The sequence below is a fragment of the Sinohyriopsis cumingii genome, chromosome 13 (genome assembly GCF_028554795.1).
Source record: "Sinohyriopsis cumingii isolate HCF-2022 chromosome 13, ASM2855479v2, whole genome shotgun sequence".
NCBI classification, from domain to species: domain Eukaryota; kingdom Metazoa; phylum Mollusca; class Bivalvia; order Unionida; family Unionidae; genus Sinohyriopsis; species Sinohyriopsis cumingii.
In genome coordinates, this window is record NC_142973.1 from 29,878,573 (window position 1) to 29,906,266 (window position 27,694).

Here is a 27,694-nt window from a genome sequence, read left to right on the forward strand (position 1 = left end):
TTGGGGCAACCTCTGGGAGAAGCACAAGCCTGAGTACAAAGGTATTAATGAGCTCTCGGTCTGTCTAGAGATGTCTCAGGAGGGTAAGCATTGATCCAAGCAGCTAAATGGCATCCTATACCATCTATGTTAACTTTGAAGCGCTGACGAAATACATCACCGGGAATTACCGAGGTGCGACCCACATCACATTCAGCGTCAAACTAAGCCTTATCTCGAATGTAAACATTATACCAGTCTTGCTCTACTGCGGCTGTGATGTATAAAATCATGCTGCCATCTCTCTGATGGATGGAATCACCAACTGCATCCCCAACAACATACAGAAGTATAACCTCGCCTCACCAGCAGCGGCGGTAATAATGACTTTTATGTCATGACCCTGTATGAACCCGATGAGCGTCATCGCATCTTTAGGAAAGTAGCATCCCTACAAGTACCCGATCGCTTTCGAAAAAACAGCCTGTGCCTAATGAAGCGTTTTATAGCAAAGTATTAACACGCCCAAACAGTATCGAATGCCTCTGACTGCTTTAACATGGCCGACTACCATGAATTTTACCTTCTTGCACTTTAATCGCTCAGACAAATTTAGCAACAATAAGAGCGCATCTAAGCCAGTCGTCTAGACAGTCTTGGCTTTGACGGTTTACTGAACTGTCACAACTTTTTCAAGTCAAAATGGAACCTCGGCAGTGGCCTTCACAATCTGCATACCTTTCATAGACCTGATTATCTGGTTAAGGAGTTCCTCCATCTTTCGTTCACCAGTATAACTAGGACAGGAGAAGGGTGTCAACAATGCTTGCATTTTGCACCTACTGCAGTGATTTAGACTTCTCAAGGCCAAGTATTCGCGAGTCTAGACGTAAAGTAGGTTATATTTCGCGTTGTAAGTCCAGCACGATCCTAGTGCGTGTTTTGTTTTAGTTTCTCTGTGAGGGTCATTGTACTAGCCAAGTGTTGATATAGATGATCCCATAAGGTGATTGATACAAAAATCCCATCGTGTATGTCATAGCTATTACATATGTAATATCAGTATCTAAAAATATGAAGCACTGCAATTCATGGGGAGTACCAATAATACCTTAACAGACACAAAATAAGCGTGTCCCTCCTGGAGATTGATCCTTGAGCTAGAACTGGTTTCTGAACAGTCTTCGTATACCACTGTGTAAGGCATAATGTCACAGTAGCCTGGTTGGGATCCCACTGCCCATTCATACATTTCAATTCCACTTTCTTTGTCTTCAAATACACCTCTCCAACTAAAGGAAATTTTGTATATATATATATATATATATATATATATATATATATATATATATATATATATATATATATATATATATATGGTTCACAATCAATATCTGACTAATAGACAATTACCGTTATTCTAAGGACGTTAAATATTTGCTCAGAATGTTTCCAATAATACAATGTGTAAAGCAATAAGCGATTGCTGAATACATGACACTTTCACAGAAACCACATCTCATTCCAAGACCATTCTATTAATAAGGACTGACAACAGTTGTATACCTGCTAAAGTATTATTTCTGAACACAATTACGACCAAGCATAGTTCTATGCATAAACAAACTCCAGCACTTGGGTAAAAATACATCATAAAGAACAATATTTTACCTAACGTACATTATTTAGTCCAAAGTTGTGGTCATTGGAAGTTATCATCGGAGATAGCTTCAAAAAGAGATTTACTATATAATGTGTACCATTACTTTCTAATTTCAGAGCATCTAATCTTTCATTTCAGACATTTAATCAGAAAATGTTTAATTTGACTGATGTCTGCAGTAAAATAAAATATAGACAATTTCTTACCATGCTGAAACTTTATTGACATCATTTAGATGCCGGTCATCTATTGAAATCACGTTAACTGTCGTTACAGGAGCTGTGTTGTCAACAGTAATCCCAGCGGACGTTGAAACACTGGTGCGGTTAGCAAAGTCTAAAGCTATAGAAATAGAGCGGTTTGATAATATGTGTAATGAATTAGATTTATATTATTAAAATAATCAATGTTCACTAACGTACGCTTCATGCACTTCTAGATTTCAGCTTGTTTTAGGCAGTATTTCGAACTATATAATACACGTATCAAGGAAATGCAGATGCAATTTAGAGACATGAAAGGTCTGTATCGACAGATAGCTTTCTTTTGATCTTAAATTTATATATATATATATATATATATATATATATATATATATATATATATATATATATATATATATATATATATATATCTGTGTGTTCTAATGCGGGTATGTGAGAAAGCCTATTGTGTGCTGAAAAATGGCGTTAAAGTCTAAAACAACAGCAACAACTGTGTCTTCTAAGTACATAACGAAGAGTGCCATTTTTTCTTGCAGCTCAGATCTTTTTATTATTCAGCTTCTTTTGCAAGATTTAATCGTGAGGCTCACTACGAGACAGAATGACACTTTTAATCTAGATCAGAAGAGACATACAAAATATTAAGAAACTATTACAGGTGTAAAATATTGTGTGTTTTTCCTAATGTCTCAGGCATCTTTTGGAATTGTGGTATGCTGCTTTAAGTATGCGTATCGTCTAGAGAAAAAGACTACTACAAATGCAACTGACCTTTAACTGTAGCAAAGTATGTGTGTCCATTTTGAAGATTCAAGCCATGGATGGTCACGTGGTTTTTAATCCCCACATTCGTGAAGGGCACGATATCAATGGCTCCTGGGGATGTTCCTAAACCGATAAAATGTTTCAAAACAACATTAAAGAGATGATACAACAATGACTGTCAAAACGTCTATAGTATGTAAATAATGAAATGAACGTGGTAAATAATAATAATATCTGGCCCTTTAATGTACATCGTGTCATCGTCCTTATCTGAAGAAATGATATATTGAAGCCGTTTTCCTGTAATTTATGTTTAAATGACTAGTTAACTTATAACAGGAAATATTCTGAGACCAACAGAGGTAAACCGTGTATTGTGAACATAACGTTTTTGTGTATTGTGTTCGAAAGGTACGTGATTGATCCAACGAAACCTAATTTAAAGTATTGTTTCAACCTGCAAGCGAGAGTGAGACATGATCCACATGATTAAATCTTTGTCAACTTGCATTTTAACGTTTCAGTTGCTTATTTGGTTGTTGTTCTTCATTTCACATTCGTGCTGTCCTTTGTAACATATATACGCCAATCAAGCAAGTCATATCAGGTTCTTGATTGAATAGTTGTGCTTTCTCTCGTAACACATACACCACAACTAGAAAACAAGTCAAATCACGTTCACAAATCTGCATAAAATACGATCGTGTTTTATTTTTCACCATCATTCCCAGTTAAATGATATGTCAGACATGTCGCCCTACGTACATACCAAATGTATTTAAATAAAATAACTTTCATCTGTTCTAAGTTGTGTACAATTTGTTCAAAGCTTTGGTTTGATTGATGAATATGTTCCTCAAACGAAAGGATGAGCGTATTGTACAAAACCAGTCCAAAACCATTTGTAGATTATATTCAAAATGAATTACAAGGTTTCGAACTACCTGCTCAGTGCGTCATCATTTACGCAAATCTATTACATTTTATCTACCATAGGGTAAGCGATGATCAATGCATAAATAATTATTTATACTTTTGGGTAACAACATATTCCCTATATTTATGTTATAAATTCCAAGCGTTTTTTAAAATATATTTTTTTTCAAGTCACATATTATTACATTCACGTTACATGATATTAATTACCTACTGTTTATTAAAAGAACAATATCCGTTTTACAATTGAGAAAACTCTTAACCACTAAAGTGTATTGTGTTTCATAGATAATTTGATTTACCTAGTGCAAGATAATACTCTTTAATCCCTGATGAATGCACGCTATGACCCAGCTCCTCCACATCTTCGAACGATTCCCAGTTAACGGATATATCAGACTTAGATCCCTAGAAATAAAAATGTCAAAACTGAATAAAAAAGAAACTGATTCAACAAGACCTTTATTGCTCAAAATGTCTGCAACTCCAAAAGAAATATGAAACATATTGTATTGTTCGATACATTATGTCTGTAATACATATTCTAAGCACAAGGGTGAGCCTTGGTATATAGACATTAATGATGTTTTGAAATGCTAGAAATATACCTGATATCGCGTGCCAATGTGGACACCCAACCAGACTCTACCAGGCTCTGGTGGAGTTAGATCAACTGTCACCCCATCACTGCATGCACTCGTTTCAGGTATGTGCTCCTCCCATTTTTCATGTTTTATTACAGTTCTATTGGCATGTATGCAGATAGCATAGCGCTTCCCATGCTCCAGCACACTGTCATTGAACTTCACATTTATGTATTCGTTTTCTGAAATCATGAAATTAATATTGCTATACGCAAGGAATAGTATATTATGACAAACAGCAAAGAGCACGCAAGACCATTGTGTATGTCTTAGGTATGCCAAACCACAATAAAACCAATACAAAACCTCTATAATGTCATTATTGTTGCTTAAGGAAACAAAGATCACGTATAGTTGTGCAAATATAATCACTGTTCGGGACACTTGATACGTTTGGACTATGATCAATTCATATGATTTCATTTGGTGTTCATTTTCCTATTAAACAAATCCTATATGAATGACGGAATCAATACAAATTTTGTTATGTAAACAAGCGTTATCTTTGTTATTTTGAAATCTGATCTGTTAAAAATCTAGGACATCTTATTGCATTAAAAAAAAGCCAGCTGTTCCAGTAATATTATAGAATTATTGCTGTCGAAGCTTTAATACAACAAAACCAGCGGATAAGACAGAATCGCGTTGACAATTTGCCAAAAATATGAAAAGTAACTAACATGGAACTAATTCATTGTAGCATGTTTACATGTGGGCAAAAACATATTTTACCTGTAGTACCACACTGCAGTGCATCGGGATGGGAACAGGGTTCTTTTAATTTTAGTAAAACATCTGACTTGTAAAAGGTTGTGGGATCAGCTGTTTTGTCCTCCAGAACAGCCCAAGAGTACATCGGATATCTTAGAAACAAATAAAAGACATCGAAGAAAATTATATATTAATTGTAAACGTTTCATTTGATATCATTTATACCAGCTTAGTACTTATTATATATATATATATATATATATATATATATATATATATATATATATATATATATATATATATATATATATATATATATATATATATCGCATAAACAGTAAGCACAAAATTGTAGTGTTTTATATTGCATGTTCAAATTATTATGACCACATTATTTTAAAACATGTGTTAATATTTTTCTTTGTTTAGTTCGTCCATCAACTCTATGAGGACCACTTAAGTCATCCAGTGTTGTAGCGGGAATGAATGGTCTGTGGGTGCGTAGGTGGCTGATGAAACCGATGTCCGCCATGAATTTTCTGTGGCATTGTGGACATGGGATGATAGCAACGCCGATCTTGGGGTTACTGGCTCGGGATTTCCTGGTCTGCCTCTGTTATTCTGCCGCGGGTATCCTGTTGGCCTCGCAAAGTGCAGCACCATTACTGATGGAGGAGCGCAACATGACCGTGTCATGGGCCGGCTGCTCCCATGTGTCATAGCTAATGCCAAAGTTATTCAATGATCTCATCAGGGTGTCCTGAGATCGTTTTCTCTGGCCTGCTTTGTTGCGTTTTTCTTGTTCAAGCTCGCCATTGAAGAGTTTATTTTGGAAGCCAATGGTCTGGCATGCGAGCTACATTGCCTGCCCATCACAACTGTGATTTTATCAAGATGGTGTAGATATTGGGCAGGTTTGCTTGGGCAAGGACCTCAGCATCCGGGATCCTGTCTAACCGCCTGATATTGAGGAGTCTTCTGAGGCAAGTTGTGTGGAAGTGGTTCAAGTTCTTCGCATGGCGCTGGTACACCGTCCAGGTTTTGCAGGCGTATAATAGCGTAGGGAGTACTATCGCTTTGTGCACATTCACCTTTGTATGTAGACTAATGCCTCTTCTGTTTCAGACATTGGCGTGTAGTCTGCCAAGGCTGCGCTGACCTTTGCAATCCTAGCATTAACGTCATCGTCGATTACGACGTTCTGGGACAGTGTGCTGCTAAGATAAGTGAACCTGTTGACTGCGTTCAGTTTGCTTGTGATGTTTGGACAAGCATACGGTTTTCCTGGGGCTGGCTGATACATTATTTCAGTCTTCTTTGTGATGATCATAAGGCCGAACAATTTGTGCAAGAATCAGAGAAAAAGTTGTCGACGCTGCGTTTCACGTCAGCATCAGAGCCAACGTTGAGGGCGCAGTCATCGGTAAATAGTAAGTCTCTGACGATGTCTGTTGTGACCTTAGCTTTTGCTTGATCCTTCTGATGAAGAGTTTGCCACCAATTCGGTATTTGATGCTGATGCCCACGTCACCATCTCTGAAAACATCAGTGAGCATCGCAGAGAACATGAGACTGAATTATGTTGGCGCCATTACAGAGGCCCGCTTCACTCAGTTTGAGACAGGAAAGAGATCGGATGTCTCACTATTGTTCCGGACTCTAGCTTCCATGTCGTCGTGGAATTGTTGCACCATGGTGATAAATTTCCTTGGACATCCGTACTGGACCATGATCTTGCACAGGCCCTCTCTACTGTGTCGAAGGCATTGGTCAAGTCGATATAGGTAGAGAAAATGTCCGCACCCTGATCCTGGCTATTATCTTGTTTTAACATATGGAGATCGCAAATAACCTAAGTATCTTATTTTTCTACTTATCCTCCCTTGTTATGCAGCTTACCATGAGTGGTTATGTTAGGTTTGGCTTGCTGTTGTACGGCACAGTAACACATATAGATTATTTTGAGCCAATAGGAGTGAGGCGCCATGCCGAAGGGCGCATATCGGTAGTCGACCTGACCAAATTATAGTAGGATTCAAACTCTAACCCTTTCGGTTCTGAGTCCGACTTAATTACGCCATCGACTACAGTAATCTGGGCTCTTTGCTCATTGGAAGTTTTACTACATGGTTCAAGCAGTGTGAATCAGCCTGCTGGCAAATGATGGATGGACAATTAATGACATATAGACAAATAAAAAGCTTTCCCTATCTCTCAACCGTTTACATGTGATGCAAATGCACATATCCAGAAGTTCAGTGTACCTCAATTTTGGCCAGACCGCTGAAAGTATATTCTGGTAAGGTGTGTAGTCAACATCTCCTCCATGCCAATCTTCATTTTCCTCGAGGAATATTTCATGACCATGTCCACCTTCTATACCGCCACCTGGATAATAATGATTCTTACATTTAAGTCTCTGGATAAAAAAATATCAATAGGATTAGTCTTGCATTAATGAAGATCGTCAAGCTAGGTAATTTTGATATTGTAATGCTCATTGCTGGGGTTTGTATTCATATATCTACATTAAATATGACTGATTTAAATCATCAGTTTCTTCATGTGGATTCCATTATTTCCGTCGTGTAAGTTATTTTGCCTTCAGCAAAAATATATTTTAAAGGATTATTTTTTATCCAAGGAACATCGATGGTTGTGGTTTCTAACTTTTCAGCAACAAAAAATAGAAAAATATATATTCCGGGAAATTAGGTGAATTTGTAACATTACGAACAAAACAATGTGCTGAGATCAGATAGTTTATTTCAGTTATCTCGAGAGTGTTACATATCATTTCTCTGGGACTGAATTTCATAATTTTCCAATTTAATATTTGCCATTTTTAAAACTATATATATATATATATATATATATATATATATATATATATATATATATATATATATATATATATATCATATCCATATTGACTATCTTAGAAACAAATATAATACGAAGTGACACTGTTAGGGAAAGAAGAATTTAATTTTGTACAGTTGCTTATGAAGCCTAGTTTAGTTCTGTTCTCTAGATGGTAAATGTGTGATTTAGCAAGACTTTTAAAATATCTTCATCCCTTTTGTATATGTTTCAGGTAAATAATTAATGTATCATGTCGTGTAAGAGTAGATATTATCACATGAGCTGCAGCATTATATATCTCCAGCGATCGAATGTAGTCAAAAAAGCACCAAAGCCTTGCCTTTGCTAATTACTTGATCCCCGGTGACGTCCAAAACAACATTTTCTCTAATTGACCCCCGTTCACTGCAGGACCTAATATCACTTGACAAAACAGACGACAGTCCTGCGTGTGTGTAGCCTCTTACAGCCAACTGCCAACACTTTGTGAAGCTGACATTCTTTGATACATCGATAACAAAGGACACCTGCCATAATATAAAGAGCAGCAATACATACCAAAAAAGATCAATTCAACCATAAACAAGTGGAAACTATGAGTTTCTTGGCAACGATACAAAGAATAAATTAAATGCAACAACGAGAGGCATTGGGAACTATATAACCTTGAAATTTAGATCTTCAGGAAGGGTGAATAATTCCGATTTATCCACCACAAGCTATAGATGCTCCTATCAAATATGTATTTCTTTCTTTCAAGAAGTATCCTGCAAAATTCATATTGAATTTATGTATTTATTTGCAAATGAGAAATTAGTATGATCTTACAATATGGGTCCAGTTTCTATCCAACTCGATCTATTTATAGGCAATAAAAGTCACCGAGCATAACTGTAAACATTTTATGTTTACAGTGCAAACGATTTGCTGTGAACTCGTGATAGTGAGAGAGGTTCTCTGAGTGATCAGGAACGAGAGAAAAAAATATAAAATATATTAACACGTTATATATATATATATATATATATATATATATATATATATATATATATATATATATATATATATATATATATATATATATATATAGACTTACGTGAGTAAGGTTTTTAGGAACGATATTACTAATCCGTTCCCACACCGTTATTGTACTTCCAGCTAAGCTATTCTCTGTAAATGCCCACTCATAATGGTCCATCACTTTCATTGACTCTCCCTTTTCCTCAATATCGGGATCATATAATTTCTCAATTATTGCATATATCTACAACAAAAGCAGATCAGATTAGTGACATGGATACTGAAAGCAAACGAAAAGGAGAAAGCGGAGTCATTGCTATATATTTCATACACTTGAAAGTGTACTCATGATGAGTTGATTTAGAAAGAATTGTCTTATCTTTCAAACATTTCTTCCAACGTTGTATTACAATCTATTTAAAAATGGTCAAATAGGATTGCTGAAGCACGTCATCCATCGCTTTGTTAGTACTGCAGATCATAAGCAACTCTTCGGGCTACAAGAACAACAATTAGGCGAGAGAACATTTTATCAACAGCGCACTTTGCACTTAACATGAAATTAGCCTGCAGTAACACTATTAAACTCTATACAAATATAATAATATTGTGATAACAAATAGCAATGACTCCTAATTTGGTACTAAATATATCACCTCATTGTCATTCTACCTTTCGATCCTCCTCTGAATATTCCACAGACAGAGTTCCGGGCACCGGAGGACTTGAGGTCACTGTAACTCCGTTGCTGTACACAGGATGAAAGCATATTTGTCCAGCACAAAACTTAAGAGCAACTCTGTACTTCCGTCCCGGCTGGAGGTCTATCCCGTGCTGACGTACTTCATTGGACATGTGGATATGCTCGTATTCTCGGAAGTTGGACCAAATTTCTTTAGTGAGTAAGATTTTAGTGTATAATAAAAACATAATATCACATGTAGAATCATATCGCAAAATCTATGATGATATTTCTGGAATAGATCATTTTTAATTGTTCATATAATATTAGTATATTTGTGACTGATATTATACATTTATAATTATAACATGAATCTAATTATGAGCTGGAAGTTACTAGAGACTGAAAATTATGTTACAAAATCCCTACGACACCATTATCTCCTGGAAGAAAACTGTTCAATTGTTCAAGAGATATGAGGCAAGGGGTGATAATAAATTAGCAATAATATCAAATTTTAAAGTCATCTGATATAACGTTAAGAAATGATAAGGAGTTAATCAAAAACACTGGATTAGTGTGAAACCGCGTTTTTAAACATGTTACCTCTATTACAGAGTAATGGGCCTTGAGTCTAGAATTTTACATAAGGTACCGTATCCGATTTGAACTATGTGCAGTAAGTCATGTTATTTATTTAAATTAACGTCCAGAAATAAAGGAACAACTTGTAATATACCTGACATAATGAACTGCACCTACCAGCAAAGGGACTACGCTCTTCTATGCTCCAGTATACACTTGGTGTATACAAACGCGCCTCCTCGGGTACAAACCAATGAGCCTCGATGGTGTTTAGAGAGGTTTGGTAGTCGATGTCATCAATACAGAATATTCGCTTATCCTAAAAGTTAAAATATACTTAACATAGCATTTCACCAATTTTGTGCATTGAGAAATAGTCTGGAATGCAAAGTAAGCATAATTAACTGGAAGTAACAAGAAACGTCTAATATTTATCTTTTATTTTCCCTGAAGGAACAAAGAATAAAATATTTGGTTCGAAGCACTCAAACCGTGTGAACATTTTGTTGAAATTTGAAATATGCATCGATATTTACAAATATGTCTCATTATTAGATAAGCTTACCTCTGAGTGATGGTGAAGTGTAACGTTCTCTTTTGCTGAAAAATAAGTAAAACTTACAACATAATATGCTTTCAGAACACAATCACTTTCTATTGCTCATGCATTTACAGCAAATGTTGTCTACTTCTGTTCTCATTATTTGTCGCTGTGATCGGTTCTATTTATAAAGAAAATATTCATAATTGGTATTTTAAAAAAAACATTAGAGAGCCCATTTGTATCATTTATTTTTTAAAGTTTTCAATTACAAGTATACGCGATGGTTAAAATCTTCAAGTAGGTCATGGAATAAAATTCAACTGAATAATATGGATAGGTTTGAAATAATTTATAATGAATGTGCCATAACGTTCCTAAGATGTTTTATAAAAACCATTATGTAAGAGGCTCTTATAAATCTCCCATTTATAAACTAGTCAATTTCCCGATATCCAATAAAGGCACTCTTTGGGTGCTGGGAACAAATGCAGTTGTACAAGGATGTAATTCCCAACATTCGCGTTAATAAATATGACTAGTATGACATCTGCTAAATGCATTTTTTCAGATGGTTGGCACATTTGTTGTTCAGTCAATATTATATGGGAATTATTCTAAGTGCAGCAATTCTAGTATTCCATTTTCGCACAAATGAAAATAATACTTTTATTTTGGCACGAATGTCCGTCCATAACGCGTATCCCAGCCAATTCTTCTCCTTCCCTGACGATTGTAACTCCATCGGAGGTAACGGATGTATTCCCCGCTGTTGTAACGGCCGTGATATTGATGGAGTATGTCTGAAAATATGATGTACTTCATGCACGTCAAACTCATATATATATATATATATATATATATATATATATATATATATATATATATATATATATATATATATATATGTAGGCACACAATGAAAATTTAAATTAATATTAATGATTTTTATCTAGTTCCAGTCTGCTTCCGTAAGACAAGTCGAGCACACACTTCATTTTAATCCAAAACAGCGATGCCTTTAAGTTACTTGGTTTATGTTTAATATTGAATTGGACACATCAAATTTGGGTTAGTGCGCGATATCAAAGTGGAGCTGGAGAATGTCCGGTTATGTCAGTGAACATGTTTGCTTGGAGTCAGGTCGGAATGGGTGTAATTTACCTGCCTCTTCATGGTAGGGTTCCGTATAATAATGTACAACTGGAAAATCTTAATCCGCTCTAGTCAAGTATCTAAATCGTATTATGTGGTTCCTGATTATTTTGCCTACTAGTGGACCTCATTCAGCTTTACTGATACCGTGTCTGAATAGAATTACCTATGCGTCGAGTTAATTGAGACCTTTATGTATAACATTTACGTGCTTTCTGATTAAGAAAAAAATTAAATAGGCAAATTCCAATCAATTAGGTCTTAATTTCCATTTTTCATTTTACCATGTATTACATGTATGTTTTACATCCCTAAATTATCCGGGCCCAACGTGGCCGAGTGGTCTAAAGCGCTCGTCTTTGCTGATCACAGCAATCTCACCTTAATCCGCGTGGTTCGAATCTTGGGCTCACCCAGTGTGGGTGTATGAGAAAGCTTGACAGTGGGTGGGTCGGTGGATCTTACTAGGGTTTTCATGGGTTCATCCTCCACAACTTATAATGACCGCTATGTATACCCTCTTATTGTCCTGAAAAATGGTTTTAAACCCAAACATTCCTGAAAGTTGATGTTGTACCTACCTTAAAATATTCCAGTCGGACAGATGTAAGGGTGTATAGTGTTGCATTTCCGACATATTCGCAATGCAAAACTACAGTACTGTTCCTAATACAGAATGTGTATGTTACTTCCAAATCTGGGTGTACAAATCCATACCATTTGGCAGAGATCGATGATGTGCTTTTCTGGAAGTCAATATCCTCTATGTCCTGTAGCTTAAAACATATGTAGAAGGTATTAGGCGAACTGTTTGCAATTAAAATTTATGTTCAAATATTCTGACACAAAATCATCTCCCATTTCAACGCATTGAAATCTAAATTTCTTGTCATGCAAGCTTCCCCTTCCTCCCCTAGCAAACCCAAGTCAAAACGGTCAAAACTTTCAAAAGAAGTTTTAAAATTGCTATAATGGCATGCATATCTAATCAGATTACATCATGCACTCAAACTGAATATTATCACAGGTAGCACCATTGTTTAAGCGTGATGCTATTTTACAATGTCAACAGAGTGAAATCCGTATAAACAGACAGGCTTGACAAGAGATAATTTTCAGAAAAAAAATACCAATTTTCAGTGTTCGACTTTCGTAAACATTATGCTCATGGCGACTCGCTTGGGAATGTTTTGAAAGGGAAACACTGAAATTATGTATCTATAGAATAAATACATATTCTCAAATAATTCTTTCTGAATCTCCTGGACAATCGTATCGGGCAAAGAACTGCAGGTAGAGAAAAAAATCCTTATTGTTATTATGGAGCAGTGTATATTACTGGATGTAAACTGACCTCACTTTTACTGCATAAAGAGTTTTCTGTTTAATCAATATGAGCGTAGGTCGGAGTAGTGAAAACGCCATAAACTGAAAATTATTATTCTTATTATTATTATTATTATTATCAAAGAAACTGATTTCTAAGAATTGTTATGCTCATATTTAATACGCACCTCATTATTATTTGTAGGTTCAATTTCAAACACAACTCCTTTCGATGGAACCTGGATATCATGTATGTATGGTTTAGCTTCCGCCTTCACAAACAAGCCTCCCGTGTTTTCAGCCTTGATTGTAACGTAGTAAGTGTGGTGACTGTGCAGTTGCCATTGAAGTTTGGCAATAGGAACCGAAGCACATGTTATTGTCCTGTTGGCTGGTTGACAAGGATACCCTGACCAAACATCGGTGAAGGGCAAGACATCTATTCCATGGACAAAGTGACCTAAGAAATACATTTTCAAGTGTGTATATTTGCCTGGTATGCTAGAATGTATTTGTTAACTTTTCTCGCAGTCTGAAGAAGTTATTTAAACACTATGAACTTCTAACATATTTTGCACACTTCTTGTAATTTATAGTTTGAAGACGATTATTAAATATCAAGTGATGTTAGCGTACTGATAAATGCCTGCATATGTTATAAACATCTTAATAATTAACCTGATGTTAAAAGTATCGTAATAGAGAAGCTATAATTATTAAATAGCAAATTTTATTATTTGAACATTGTAAGAAATACTAATCTGAACTAGCATAGTCTAAACAAAGGTTGTCAATATTTCTACTCCAATATTACAGCCTACACAACTCAAGACTCCAATATTACGGCCTACACAACTCTAGACTCCAGTATTATGGCCTTCACAACTCTAGACTCCAATATTATGGCCTACACGACTCTAGACTCCAATATTATGGCCTAAACAACTCTAGACTCCAATAGTATGGCCTAAACAACTCTGGACTCCAATAGTATGGCCTAAACAAATGAGATTCAAAAGACGTGTATCTTGCATACCAATGGCGATTTGATATCGAAGAGGGGCAGTATCCTCATCATCCCAAAATGCTCCATCGGTCCAAGTAGCCATAAGGTGACCATCTATCACAGTGACATCTATTTCTCCGCTGAACTTAGGCCTTGTGCTATCCACAAGGAATGGACCCAATGTCTGTAAATCATTAAATGCACAAACTGACAGAGTTATTTGAATATATTGCACAAATCATCACCACTGCCTAAAACATTTATTTCACATTTACTGTGTAGTTTTGCACATGTAAGTAACTGATACTTAAATCTTGTAGTACCTTATACTTCGACCGTATCGTCGGTAGGCTGGTGAGTTCATTAGAATAACAATGAAACCTCCTATTTCACGTGTTTCCGTTTCTTTCTTCCAGGCCCTATATACAAGCATTTAAACAATAGACCTCAGTGAGGATTACAGTTAAGGAAGAAACACTTATACATTATAAAACATCAATTATTTTATCTAATGCATACTTCCTATTAAAAGATGAACTAGAAAATGTATGCCAGACTCGTTCAGAACAAAACGGAACGGAACAGAACATACTGATTTGGCGCATGCAAAAAGCACATTTAACATCAGCCCTCAGAGGTTTGGGGAGAGAGAAATTTGAAGAGACAACTTGACAGTAGATAAAAGTGCAAATATATACATCTTTACTTAAGGGTTTGTTTTGCAGTTGTTGAATCATCGTCTTTAAATTATAACAGTTTACACATACTTGGTGTTTGCCAATAACAAACATCAATATGTTATTTTCTAAGCCTGAAATATTGAAAGCAGATTAAGATAAAATGGAATTGAATCTCAGTATCATTATTGGCATAAACTCAATATTTCCATTAATCCCTCTAGTTATCTGATTATCTACTAACATCGATACTTAATGGTTGATGAAACACCTGCTTTACGTAAATAAATTGCTTGCATTAGCAATTTATCTAAGATAGGAAGCGATTTCCAAGATGTCTATTATATCATGGTGCATGCATAAAGTTTCAAAACAAATAGTAGAACGCCAATGAGAATGAAATATGTCAGAAAGGAAGATAACTGAATCGAATGAGGGTAATACCAAACGTATCTAAAGCCTGACAGACATATTATTTTATTCTTATTAGAAACCCAGTTTTTATCATTACTTTCTTCGCAATCGGTAAACATTAAATAATCGGTCTGTTTCGTGATAATACAATTGTCTCTGTTTAGCAATTTGAACCCGTACTTAATGATATGTACATATGGAATTAAGTGGATATCATCTTGCCTCACCTGATGCAATTATTTGGTAGATAGTTTGACATCTAATAACTACATCTAATATTTTCTATGTACACACTCTATATTTTCAGCTTTCAAAAATCCCGCAGTTTGTCGCAATACGATAAAATTGTTTATGTAAGTAAAGTGAATGATCACCCAATTTATATTTTCAGATTTTGAAAAAGTAATCATGAACATATTTTGAGTATTTAGCCGGGGAAGCAATAACTGGACATGCAGTTTTTCATCTATTTTGTACATTTCGAATTTTCATAAACCTACGGTTGTGCTGATGGTTTCCGATATAATAGTCACCCGGTTCTTACTGAAGACTCGTGCCAAGTGACTTTCAATAGCATCTTAGTTTAAAGAAACAGATTGACACTTCAAATACTCGATTTTTCACTTACTAAAAATATAGAACATAATTACGGCAATAACATCACGCGGAGAAGCAAAATCTAAATTCATTCATTGCATCAAATCTTTCCACCATGTATATTTTTTTTTTCAATTTTACATTTGTAATATTATGATATTGGATATAAGTCTATAAGTTCTGTGCTTATTTACCCTCACGCTTTCCATCGCTGACTTTGATATCGCTTTTATCAATATATAGAACTGTTCACCTTCATGGATGTTTGGAAATGGGATATGTATGTGAGCGTGCTGATTCGTGGAGATGAACTCAAATCGGTCAGGAAGTGTTGATTCAGTGGAGGAAATTCCAACGTAGTAATCGAAAATTCCGCTCTTGGCATCAGATACCATCCACGACATTCGGAACTAAAAGTCAGCATAGGTAAAATAATTGATCGTATATATGTTGAGGATCAGACTATTTCTGTCTTCAATAAATGGAACAAAACACCTTGCTCTCACCATAGCAAGTAACGTAGAAAAGAATTGGTTGTATGTACTGTGAGGAAAGAAAGGATTAAAAAGGATCAGTATTTTTTTTAATTAAAAAAAACAGCACATATGAGAGACGGTGAGACACAAAGTGATATGTTTTATTTTTATACAGGATTGTTGCTCAGGGATTGCCACTAGGACAATATGTAATTGACAATGTTATGTATATCTAAATTTGTTGTATCTCCTGGTACATGATTTTATTTAATTATCGTAATTTTTATTCATGGTTGTAAGATCTATAGAATATCTTTTCTTTCAAATTTGTGTACGTGACCTGGGTCTGTTTAGAACGTAAATTGCAAAGAATCTATAAATAGGTGTTTATGTATGTGTTGGCAGTTATTCATAATAATCTTAATTTATAAGGCTTAAAATGGCGCCTATGGCGTACATTCTTAGTGACAGATGGGATTTCGACGTTTCAAGAATAATTCTGTAATTTCCCATTGGTTGTGCTAGGTCACGTGAATAGGCCCATTTGAGTACTGGTTAGTGTATGCTGTCACGTGGGGTCTATTGCGAGATACAGTTGCAATATACAATTATTTGCATGTATTCTGGACAAAGGCATCTTGACAACGTCACAGTTCTTGGAGGTCCAGTACATTTCCAGAAATGAAATTTATAAGGAACTTTTTATTCATTAAGGACTTTCGAAGACCTTCATAAGGACTAATTTGGATTAACTTGATAACACCGTAAGTTCCTCATACATATTTTCATTTGTAACTTGGATAATTAAATTGTTTGTTCAGTTTTATAAAACTTGATGGCTTTGCTTCTTTTCTGTTACTTAAGTTTGTTACCATAGAGTTGTAACAATATCTAGAAAGTCTTAGCTAATAAATCATTTTTGATGACTCTTAAAAAGACAATCAAAGGAATTATTTAGTCCAAAAGTACATTAACTGTCAATCAACGATCAATGGTGACTTAATAGATGACAAAAGTTAATCATCTACTATGACAAATTAATCAAAGTCCGTTGACACTTATGTTCACAAGACAAATAAAAATAACCGACCATCACACTTATGTTATCCTTCCATCTTGAACAGTTTGAGTAGATCTCTGATAAGTATAAAGCACAATCATAAAATGGTACACTCCAACGCTCTGTTATCGCAGGCTCTATATTATCGCTGCAAACGGGATTTTCTGATTAATTTTGGACACGCGATGTCTAGCGGTTGTTGACAGATGTAAAGCTGTAGCCAGGATGCAAATATCTTCTAACACAATTTACTCTAAATTGTCAACATCTAGTATAAGTTTACTTTGAAAAAGAATGAACATCACGTTTTGGTAAAGTGCATGCAATTACGTTGATCATCATATATCATATATAACACTCCAGTCGAACTTGCTATACATGCATTGGCTTTGATTACAAAATATATTCGGTGTGTCGTCTGATGTTTGATGAATATAGGTCATATACCGATGGTGACATACATGTCCTAGCAAGATTATAATTGCAGTTGCATTCCATGATAGCCAATATGGACTAAAATTGACAAAATGTTGCTTATGATCATACTTTTTGTACGTAAATAAGAATACAATAACATATTTGCCCACACTGCATTTAAAATTCTTTTAAAGTTTAATAATACTAGTTTTAATTTGTAATGCTGTTATTGATGGATTTCCACTTTAATTATTTCTGTGTGTTCGATTTGATCATTGGATCCTTTCATCTATTGTGAAAATATTTTGCCAGTAAAAGCGATCACATTCCTTTTCATATGTAAGTTGCAATTTATGTTTATAATAGTTCGTGCATGCGACCATACCTAAGTTACCTAAGTTAGGTAAATACAGCGATAATATAGAGTTGTTTCCCATGGTACGTTAATCTAGGTCAGCCACCTTTTGTGTTTTATTTACATATACGCGCTTCAATTTACAAGTTTTCTTTTACAGGAATAGAAAGAGGAAAAGTCATTGAAACTTTACAGATTATAAGTAAGCTGCAATAGCAAAACATTTTTAATATCTACCGATAAGAACATTAAGTACCACGATAATACAGCGTTCCGGGCTATCATACAATGTAGCATTCAATTAAAGTTGCTTGACAATATTTATATTTATTTCTACTTTTTTCCTCTTTAACATGTCAAGTATCTACTGACTGCTATTGTTTATTTAGTTACTACTAAAAATAGTCACCAATACCATTATCAGATCAATTTAATCCATATACCTCCATTCTCAGTACTGCTTTTTTAACTAAATCTTTGTCTTTTCTACCATCCCGTCGAAATCAGTCATCTCATGGGTGTGGATAATCGACCTTTTACAGCATTGCTTATAGTACATTAAGCATAAATAAGAAGTGAGAGAGTTAAATGTTATTGCAGTTTTCGTTCTTGTGAGTTATACTGCTTGCATCTAGAGTTCCTAAATCACGATCTTTGATTGATATAAAAAAAACATCTAAAAACTATACGCGAATAAGAAGTTGGGAACGTGTTTTATGGAAAAGTATAAAAAGTTTTTATCTGCAAATAGAATTTAGTAAACACATACATACCGAGTAAAGAGTATTATATACAGGCAGCATACACTATATGCTATTAATAGCACATGATAAACTTACATGCATTGGGGCTGAAAATACACCGATAATACGGTCTGGTACACCATTACTTTTATCACACACAATCTTTGCTGAAACCTCTTTGAAGTCCCTTTCATTAATTCTAGCTTTTGGGTATAAAGACAACTCGTCTGTGCTTTTTCTTGTAGCTTTTGACCTGTAATATATACGTTTTGTACAATGAGAACATAAATAATTGGCTATTTTGTAAAAAAAATGACTGTCACGGAAGGCAAGAAAATCATTTGGTAATGCCTTAGAACAATTTGGGTAATTGGTTCTTACACGCATACAACGTTACCTAGCGTAGTTGATTTTTTTTTGTTTTGTGTGTGTGTGTGTGTGTGTGTGTGTGTGTGTGTTGTGTGTGTGTGTGTGTGGCTGGGCATTACATGTACCTCACCGACTGTCTACAGCCAAAGGGGTAAGCATTAAGTAATATACAAGTCAATTTTGTAACTGTGTTTGTCTATATGGGAGGGGTGAGTGGGGGTGGGGTGTCCCTTTAATAAACTGTCTTTATTTGTCATTCTTCGGATTTACAACACTATAAAAGTGTTGGTTTGTTACAGTTTATAGCGAAAGGCTTTATTTGACGTAAAACAATGTGGTAGCACGTATTTATGGACTTCTTCTCTGCATTTAGTTTATTTATTTATTATGACCAGCTTGGTATATTTATAGCTGGATGGATGGTCTGGAAGAACCATTTTGGTGATGGCATGACCTACAGTGTGGCTGAATCTAAACTAATACAACAAACAACCTCAACTCAACGACCGTGACCATTACAAAAGTAACTTCAAACAAATTATTCATGGAATGGACCTTGATTTCACGTAATAACCAATTTACACAAATTACAATTAAAAAGCGCCAAGGTGCACAAGCAAACAAAATAATTTGGAAAAAGTATACTAAGGTATATATGATAACTAAAAACAATTTGAACAACAAATACAGTCACGCACACAAAAATACTCTTCACACTTTAGTAATTTACTAAAAAAAAAACGATTTTCTTTGATAATAAATTAACAAATTTTCAACATTATACACTAAGAATACGTAAGGAAAACAAACTCAAAAAGAATTTGACCTAAATAGAGCTGTCCAACACAAAAATGAGAACAACTACAACACAATCACAATTAAACACAACACGTAGACAAAAACGACTCTGGCAAAGTCACTTCGCGAAAAATTACTAAAACCAAAGAGGAGGGAGACCAACCCTGAGGCTTGAGATAGTCTCAAGGGAGGGTAGTACCAACTCAAGTTTTAGGTATGGGGGGGGCCGAGGCCCAGGCCTGGAGCCAGCTCAGGCACACGGAATGGAATCAGCCCTCCAACCTACACTGAGATAACGAAACTTACAAAATTGACGAACGGAACAAAAAGAAACCCTTTCAAAAAATGTTTCACTAACAATCAATACAAATACACAACAAATATAACTCGGTGGACAGGGAAACCTACACCTACACGCATTAATTTTGGATTAGAAGGATGCCACATCTGTGTCCTACCCAGGGCAGGCGTCAGACCCGGCCAGACTATCTGGCGCCCTAGGCAACTTTAGATTCTGACGCCCCCCTCCCCCCGAAAATATCAATTTCAGAATTTACAATCAATAATTTTTTAAAAAAATGCGCCCCCTGAAATCAGCGCTCTAGGCGACTGCCTAGTTTGCCTATATGGTAGCGCCGGCCCTGGTCCTACCCAGCTAACATGGCTGGGATCGGAACCAGGCTGTGCTAACACTCGGCAGCGAAGCCATTGAATTAAATTCAACCGACAGTGTTTCTGTTACATGACTGGAATTGTAGGATAGGAAACCCGGATTCTAGAGAAGGCCAATAAATAGTGAATTCCGGTCTCTGAATAAGAGTAGTACACACTGTGTTGTTTACAATGACATATGGCTGTATGAACCATACTTATTTTTCTTTGTGTCATATGGTTGTGTGAACTATACTTATTTTTCTTACTGTCATATGGCTGTGTGAACCATATTTACTTTTCTTTGCATCAAATGGTTGTGTGAGCCATACTTATATTTTGTATCACATGATTCCGTGAATTATATTCTTTTTCATTATATATACTATGGATGCATGAACCCCATTCATATCTTTTCATACATGAATCTCTATTTTAATAACATGTTCCGTATAGTAGTCTTATATCATATGTAATGGGTGGGGTTGTGAATCTTCTTGCTATGTATTGTCGTGAATATTTATTTTTCATTTCATAAACTTCATTCACGCATTTCGATGTGTTATCACTCAATCCTATGATCCATTCGGTTACAATCCTGTTACAAGGACAACTATTATATAATGATAAATCATCGCTTCTGCTTTTCATTAAGTTATTGTTCAGAACGTTAATATTTTAAGTTAAGTTCATGATCAAGTTTTCATGAAAGACCTTGACATTAAAATATATTCCAGCATGTCAGCTTTCAACCTCCAATATAGATGAACTCTTTGTTAGCATATGTTCTATGATTAAGCTGCAAACTATATATATATATATATATATATATATATATATATATATATATATATATATATATATATATATATATATATATATATATATATATTTCTCATCATCGATGACATAACGAGACTAACAGTTGAGGAGCAAACGACAATACAATCTTTTTACGATGAAAACGATACACAAACTTATAAACTATTGAACACTTAATAAAGTTCTCACCTGCAAGACACACTTGCGTTTGTAACTTTATACAGATTCCTGTTCTCATCTAAATACCACACATTATCAATGACATCTTTTACCAAGCCGCCTCTTATTCGCACGTGTTCCATATTAACATCACTCACTTTTGGAAGCGAAGTGTCTATCGATATGCCATCAGAACAGACTGGTTTTGATGGCTCTAGAGCATGGTTATAGGCTGCAACGGTCAGGAAATAGGTGCCCTCCGAGGATGCATTGAATACGGTGGTGGAAGAATATGTTTCTGCTATCTTGAAAATAATGAAATATATAGAATAAATGTAGAAAACAGCTCGATATGAAAAGCAAAGCATTATGTGAATCGTCCAAAACTAAAAACACATTTCGGACAATATTCTACATTTGTTTCTTGACACATATTTTTTATTTTTACTGCACTGAATTAAATATAGGGATAGAAAAGTGTGTTCTCGGGTGAATTTGTTCTCCTATTTTTAAATACTTCTTAGCAATGATAAACATATTCTGAATGTGTAATTTACATTTTGTGGAATAAAAATATTTCAATCAGTTTCAAATCACGTCTGTGAATTTATATGCCTGAGTTAAGCCAAAACAAACTTTTAATGATTTTCTACAAGACATGACTACTCAGTGATGACAATTTATATAAAACTAAATTTAGGAAAATATGTTATACCACGCTCTCGTTCTTGTAGTCCAGGACAAAATAATCTGCTGACAGACACTTATCAGAAAACCCGTATCTGTAGAAAAGGACCCCACTCTCTTTGTCGAAAAAGCCGTCCCAATAGGCGTGAATAACTGTAGACTGCTGGAAGTCCAATTCTGGTTGGTCAGGATATCCTTCGTGTACAGACCCATTGTGAGGGGGAGATATGTCTATAGTCACCTATATATATATATATATATATATATATATATATATATATATATATATATATATATATATATATATATATATATATATATATATATATATATATATATATATATATAACATATAACATAGAAGAAAAAAACAATTTTATTTTCATTAACTGGTATTGGCAAGATTCAACATAACGTCTGGTATATAAGAAAGCAAATATCAAAATGCAATAAATTTAAGATGTCATTGGGATATACAGGTACGAAACATAAAACTTAAAAATGTGTATACGGTACTAAAGTTTGTCAAACAATCACAATGATTAAGATACTGTCAATCAGAATGTAAATTAATTGTCAAGAAATTACGACAAGACAGTGGACAAGAAGTTTACTTTATACAGTCGATAATATATATTACCATCATATTATATTCTTTTGCTTGGCAAATGTTACAAAGTACACACAGCCTTAATAGCCAATCAATATTTACAATGAGTGTCGTTTTAAACTGACACGTGTAATTGCTAAATATAGGTAAATTGCAATTAATTGCAGTACACATATTTTTAAAATACTTTTTTACTAAGTTGAAATGATTTGAAGCCTACATTTCAAAACACACTTTCAAAAGAAAGATGATCATGTTGCACTTACTTTCATAGTCATGGTTGTTTTGAGTTTAGCGGTATTTTCCACTTCCACCTCAAAGAAGTAATCAGAGTCATGTGCCCCCTTATCTTTGTTTGACCTCAGTCCTTGGTCTTCAACCACCGACACTTGAGGTTTCAAAACAAAATGCCTGTGATAGCATCCATTGAAAGGCGTACAGTAACAGTCAGGTCCTCGGTTTGAGTTCATATACTTTTTTTGGCATTTCTCCATGTCCTAGAAATGTTTAGCAAACTTTACTTAAAGATTTTCAGTCAACTTGCAAAGATAAATCAACATATGATGACTACATTGTGATGACATTCTCTTGACAGATGAAGATTACATCTCATACAAATCATGGTTGATGATATTTCCTTTGTGGTTTTCATGATCTCTAATAATTATAGCGTTTAAACAGAACTTTTCATATATGTATCAGTCCTTAACTATGTGTGACTTCGTATCATATCACATATTATCATGTCAGTTCATGTAATTTCTCTTCGTATTTGATTTTCAGGAAGTTTCGAATGCACGTTTGACAATATGTTTATAAAAATGTATTATGCACGGTTTGGACACATATCAAGCAAAATCGAGTAAATAAATAAAAGGACAACAATCATACAGTTTTATATAGATTCCGGATATAAAGCAAGCTTCGAAAGACTAACGGCCAACGGCGGAAAATTATCTAAAGATAAATCGCGGAGTAGACGATCTCGACATGAAGTACGAGGTGAAAAAGTACTTCAGGATAAAGCTACGGATGGTTCTTGTGAAGTGTCGAATATGGAATTGCAGCGAACTTTAAAGCTGAATGCATTGAGCATTAAAATCATTTCGCATTTAAGCTAGAAAAGTCTTTGTGACGGGTCACTTCGACCTTTCTTCATTCAAATCCCCTATGTCAGTGTAAACTTCAAAGGGACGGAATTCCGGCCAACTGAAATTGACCGGGTTATCTTAATGCGGTCCTTAGAAAGTAAACATTTGAGCTACCAACCCAAACCGCTTGGTAGGAACCTATGTCCACTTGTCATTTTTTTCAAAGGGAAATTGTCACGCTCTGTCGTTCACAGATTCTGATATGTCTAAACCCGATGAAAGGAATTATTTCTTTGGCAAAAATTAGGGACCGCTGCCTACGATTGGGCAGAATAAATTAGGGCGTACACTTAAGAGCAATCAGACTTTAAAGTGACGACCTTAGTCAAAATTCTTTAGTCTGAACATTTCCTAGAAGAGGAAACTTAGTCTTGACTCTGTGGAAGCATAAAGATATGAGTGCTTTCCTCGTGAAACAAGAAAGGGATCAGTTGGCCGTCTTGTAAAAAAAAGGACATGTTTAGCGCTAGGACGCACAAGTACTGAAAGAGAACAGCAATAAGGAAGTTCTGAAAGAGAACAGCAACAAGGTACGCAATTTTAGTTTCACGTAATATTCTAATATTTCATTGTTTGTTTTATGCAAATGTGTTTGCTATGACTAGGTTTCCATATTATGTATCGTTTATTCAATTCATGGAAATGTGTTGATGCTAGAGTTGTTATGCAATTTATTTTATTCACTTTCATGGAAATCTTGATGCTAGAGTTATTATGCAATTTATTTTATTTAATTTCATGGAAAGTGTTGATGCTAGAATTGCTATGCAATTTACCTTTTAATTATACACTTATTAGTTCATTGGTAGAATTGATTGCATGCAGTCCAAATGTTCATATGTGTGGGATTTCATAGGGTTATATGAAATAACTTCCTTTGTTTGTTAGGACGATACAGATATCATGTAGTAGCATATGTAAAATAATACGATAATTTAAGACTTGCCGCTGAAAAGCGAGGTCAATGTCCTACCGTACATAGTCAGAATTTACGCAGTGTGGGGATAGCAACATCATCTGAATAATGTAAGTGAATTGCATGTACCTCTAAAGAGTGGGGTGTACAGACTTATGTGGTGATTTTGTCCTTTAAGGAACAGTTTCTGAGAGAAAGACGATTCAGTCTGGAGACAGGAGTCCAGGGAAAGAAAGAATGACGAGGTCAGAATAAAAGGACAAGGAAGTCCATGAAGGGGCAAAACATAGAGCTTAGGAAGGATGAGCTAGGAGACGTTGATATACGGTCAGACAGGAAGGTGATGCAAATCGGTCGTGAACATTGCTCAGATTTTCACCTGTCGTTATGATGATGAAATAAATCCCAGTTGGACACACCTGTTAAATTCTATTGATATAATCTAACTTGAACTGGAATTGCCGTTATTAATGTGTCTGATTAAATTTGTTATTTTCTTGTCAAAGGGGTTCGTATTTCTTTATTTCTTCTCAGTATTCTCGCTCAGTTATCTGTTGAAATTCCACTCTTCTTTCACTCCCGCCGGGCTATAGTATCGAGGGAGGTCATCCTCTAGATAACGCCAGCCAAATCCAATTAACCACCCCTCTTACTAAGAGGGCGACGTTACAGTTCTCATTTTTGCCCTCAATCCCCTAGGTATAAAGAAACTGAGTCACTAGTACCAAAAGATATTCAGGAAATAATCCAGTTAATTAGAAAACTGAATTTGAAAAAGCATATAGCATTAAAATGTTACTTGATAAAAATGGTCGGGCGTTTGAACCAAAAGCACATTACATCGTTTAGAAGATAAATGAAGACGGATGAGAACAGGTGAATCAGTTTACCGCTGCTTCCCCTTGCGGAGACAAATGATCCAGTCCATGTACAATTGCGTGACCCGTATAATTATCATATAGCTTCCATCGGACATAGTCAATCCCACTATGAAAATCATATGCCAGCCACTCGATCCTACAGATGAAGAAAAATTGTTGCAAAATATGATTCTTTCATTTTTCATATGATCGAATTATAATAACAATCACAATAACTACACAAAACCGATAGCTAGTTGGAAGATAGGATACGCAAAGCGAAATATAGATAAGACAAGAATCCAAATAACTTCTAAGCTGTTTATATGTAAATAATTTAACTGTTACGCTTACATAGTTCGGCTCCATATTCGGAATAAAATCATGTGTTTATTAAAGGCGAATCCCCACCTGTCCCTTTTGGAGAACATAAGGACTTCCACGGGGACAAATGTTAGTTTGGTTCGTGCACTTGTCTTTACATGTCCATGAAGTGTCTTTTTGGTCATTAAGTGGGCATCTCATTAGTTCTCAGTATATGACCCAGGGACTAAGATTGTTGAAATGGCTGCGATAAGGATAGACCTGGGTGGCGATTTCAGCTGTATGCATACATTTACTTGCCTTTTTACGCCCAGTAGTTGCATATATGGTTACAATCTATCTCAATAGTTTTCAGCTTTAATGATCCTGGGGCTTAGTTCCTGTGTATATTGATGGACTATGTGACCGACAATATCATGTAATTTACACGTACACGTTTACCTGTTCATGCTCATATCATTGGAAATCTGAATGGTTTCCAGATTATGACCCAGGTACTAAGTTAACAGGAGTCCCAGATTCAATGTCAGCTGTACGAATCACTCAGTAGTCCTAGTCCGTTGAATATAGATATTTGAGCCACTGATTACCCAAATTTGAGACATGTGACGCATACAACTGAGGATATTTCTTAAATTGTAATACAATCGCCCCTACTTCTCCTTGCCCCACCTACATTGCTTGTAAATAGCATTCATTATTATTATCATGTAAAGGAAACTACCTTTCTTTTGATGTTAAAAAAACTCTCTTTCACCGATGGTTTAATTACTTACATTAACAATGTATTATTAAATAACTATTCAGATTCCTTATTGATTATACGGATTTTAAATACAATGGATTTGTCACGAATATTACAAAACCTACCTCGGTACAAGTGCACCACAAATGGATTTTAAACATGACGGTGGCATAGCTATATAAACAGATATGCGTCTTTCAATCCATTCGTAAATACAAATAAAATAATATTACAGTCGATGATGTTCACAATAATTACAGACATTTACAAGTGTTTTGATCACTTACGTTAAGTTGGTAAATTCCCTCAAACTGGACACGCTGATATTAACACGATCTCCTCGTGTCAACCACAGATTCTCAATAACAGGCGGACTGGTGTCAATGGTGACATTTACAGTATCTTCGGAAAATTTACCCATTATGTCGTAGGCCCGCACGTGAATTACCAGTCGCTTTCCATCTATAATGTCTTCTTTCAGGTCCGCACTTTCTGAATGTATATCCGGTATGCTTTTGAAGGGAACATGTGTGATGTTGCTTGCATAGATCGTCTCGTAACCAACCTCAAAACGAACAATACCTTTAAGAAAACAGGGTGTATAATATAATGAGTGACATTTGTTGGAATAATTTGATTTTATCAACAATAGAAATATATAGGTAAAATAAAGATGAGAACAAACTTTCCATGATAACGATTTTCTGGTGGATGAAAAGCAAGATATTATCCAAGAAAGAGCAGCCGAATATGATCCTTAC

The 27,694-nt window shown here is 35.1% G+C and overlaps 1 protein-coding gene across 1 annotated transcript in view; it reads right to left on the bottom strand.

Moving 5' to 3' along the window:
- Positions 1-27,694, bottom strand: part of LOC149785128 (uncharacterized) — an 80,939-nt gene that overhangs the window by 22,835 nt on the left and 30,410 nt on the right. The window contains exons 12-34 of the mRNA XM_089931276.1: positions 27,221-27,515; positions 25,895-26,021; positions 23,204-23,434; positions 22,356-22,568; positions 21,671-21,945; positions 18,938-19,094; positions 15,985-16,200; positions 14,133-14,286; positions 13,285-13,556; positions 12,352-12,546; positions 11,283-11,418; positions 10,640-10,674; positions 10,252-10,393; positions 9,480-9,700; positions 8,884-9,051; positions 8,128-8,314; positions 7,187-7,310; positions 4,944-5,074; positions 4,176-4,393; positions 3,870-3,975; positions 2,638-2,754; positions 1,849-1,984; positions 1,091-1,271 (exon numbers count right to left, since the gene is read on the bottom strand). Coding sequence (XP_089787402.1) covers positions 1,091-1,271; positions 1,849-1,984; positions 2,638-2,754; positions 3,870-3,975; positions 4,176-4,393; positions 4,944-5,074; positions 7,187-7,310; positions 8,128-8,314; positions 8,884-9,051; positions 9,480-9,700; positions 10,252-10,393; positions 10,640-10,674; positions 11,283-11,418; positions 12,352-12,546; positions 13,285-13,556; positions 14,133-14,286; positions 15,985-16,200; positions 18,938-19,094; positions 21,671-21,945; positions 22,356-22,568; positions 23,204-23,434; positions 25,895-26,021; positions 27,221-27,515 — 4,037 coding nt within the window. The remainder of the gene's footprint in view (positions 1-1,090; positions 1,272-1,848; positions 1,985-2,637; positions 2,755-3,869; positions 3,976-4,175; positions 4,394-4,943; positions 5,075-7,186; positions 7,311-8,127; positions 8,315-8,883; positions 9,052-9,479; positions 9,701-10,251; positions 10,394-10,639; positions 10,675-11,282; positions 11,419-12,351; positions 12,547-13,284; positions 13,557-14,132; positions 14,287-15,984; positions 16,201-18,937; positions 19,095-21,670; positions 21,946-22,355; positions 22,569-23,203; positions 23,435-25,894; positions 26,022-27,220; positions 27,516-27,694) is intronic.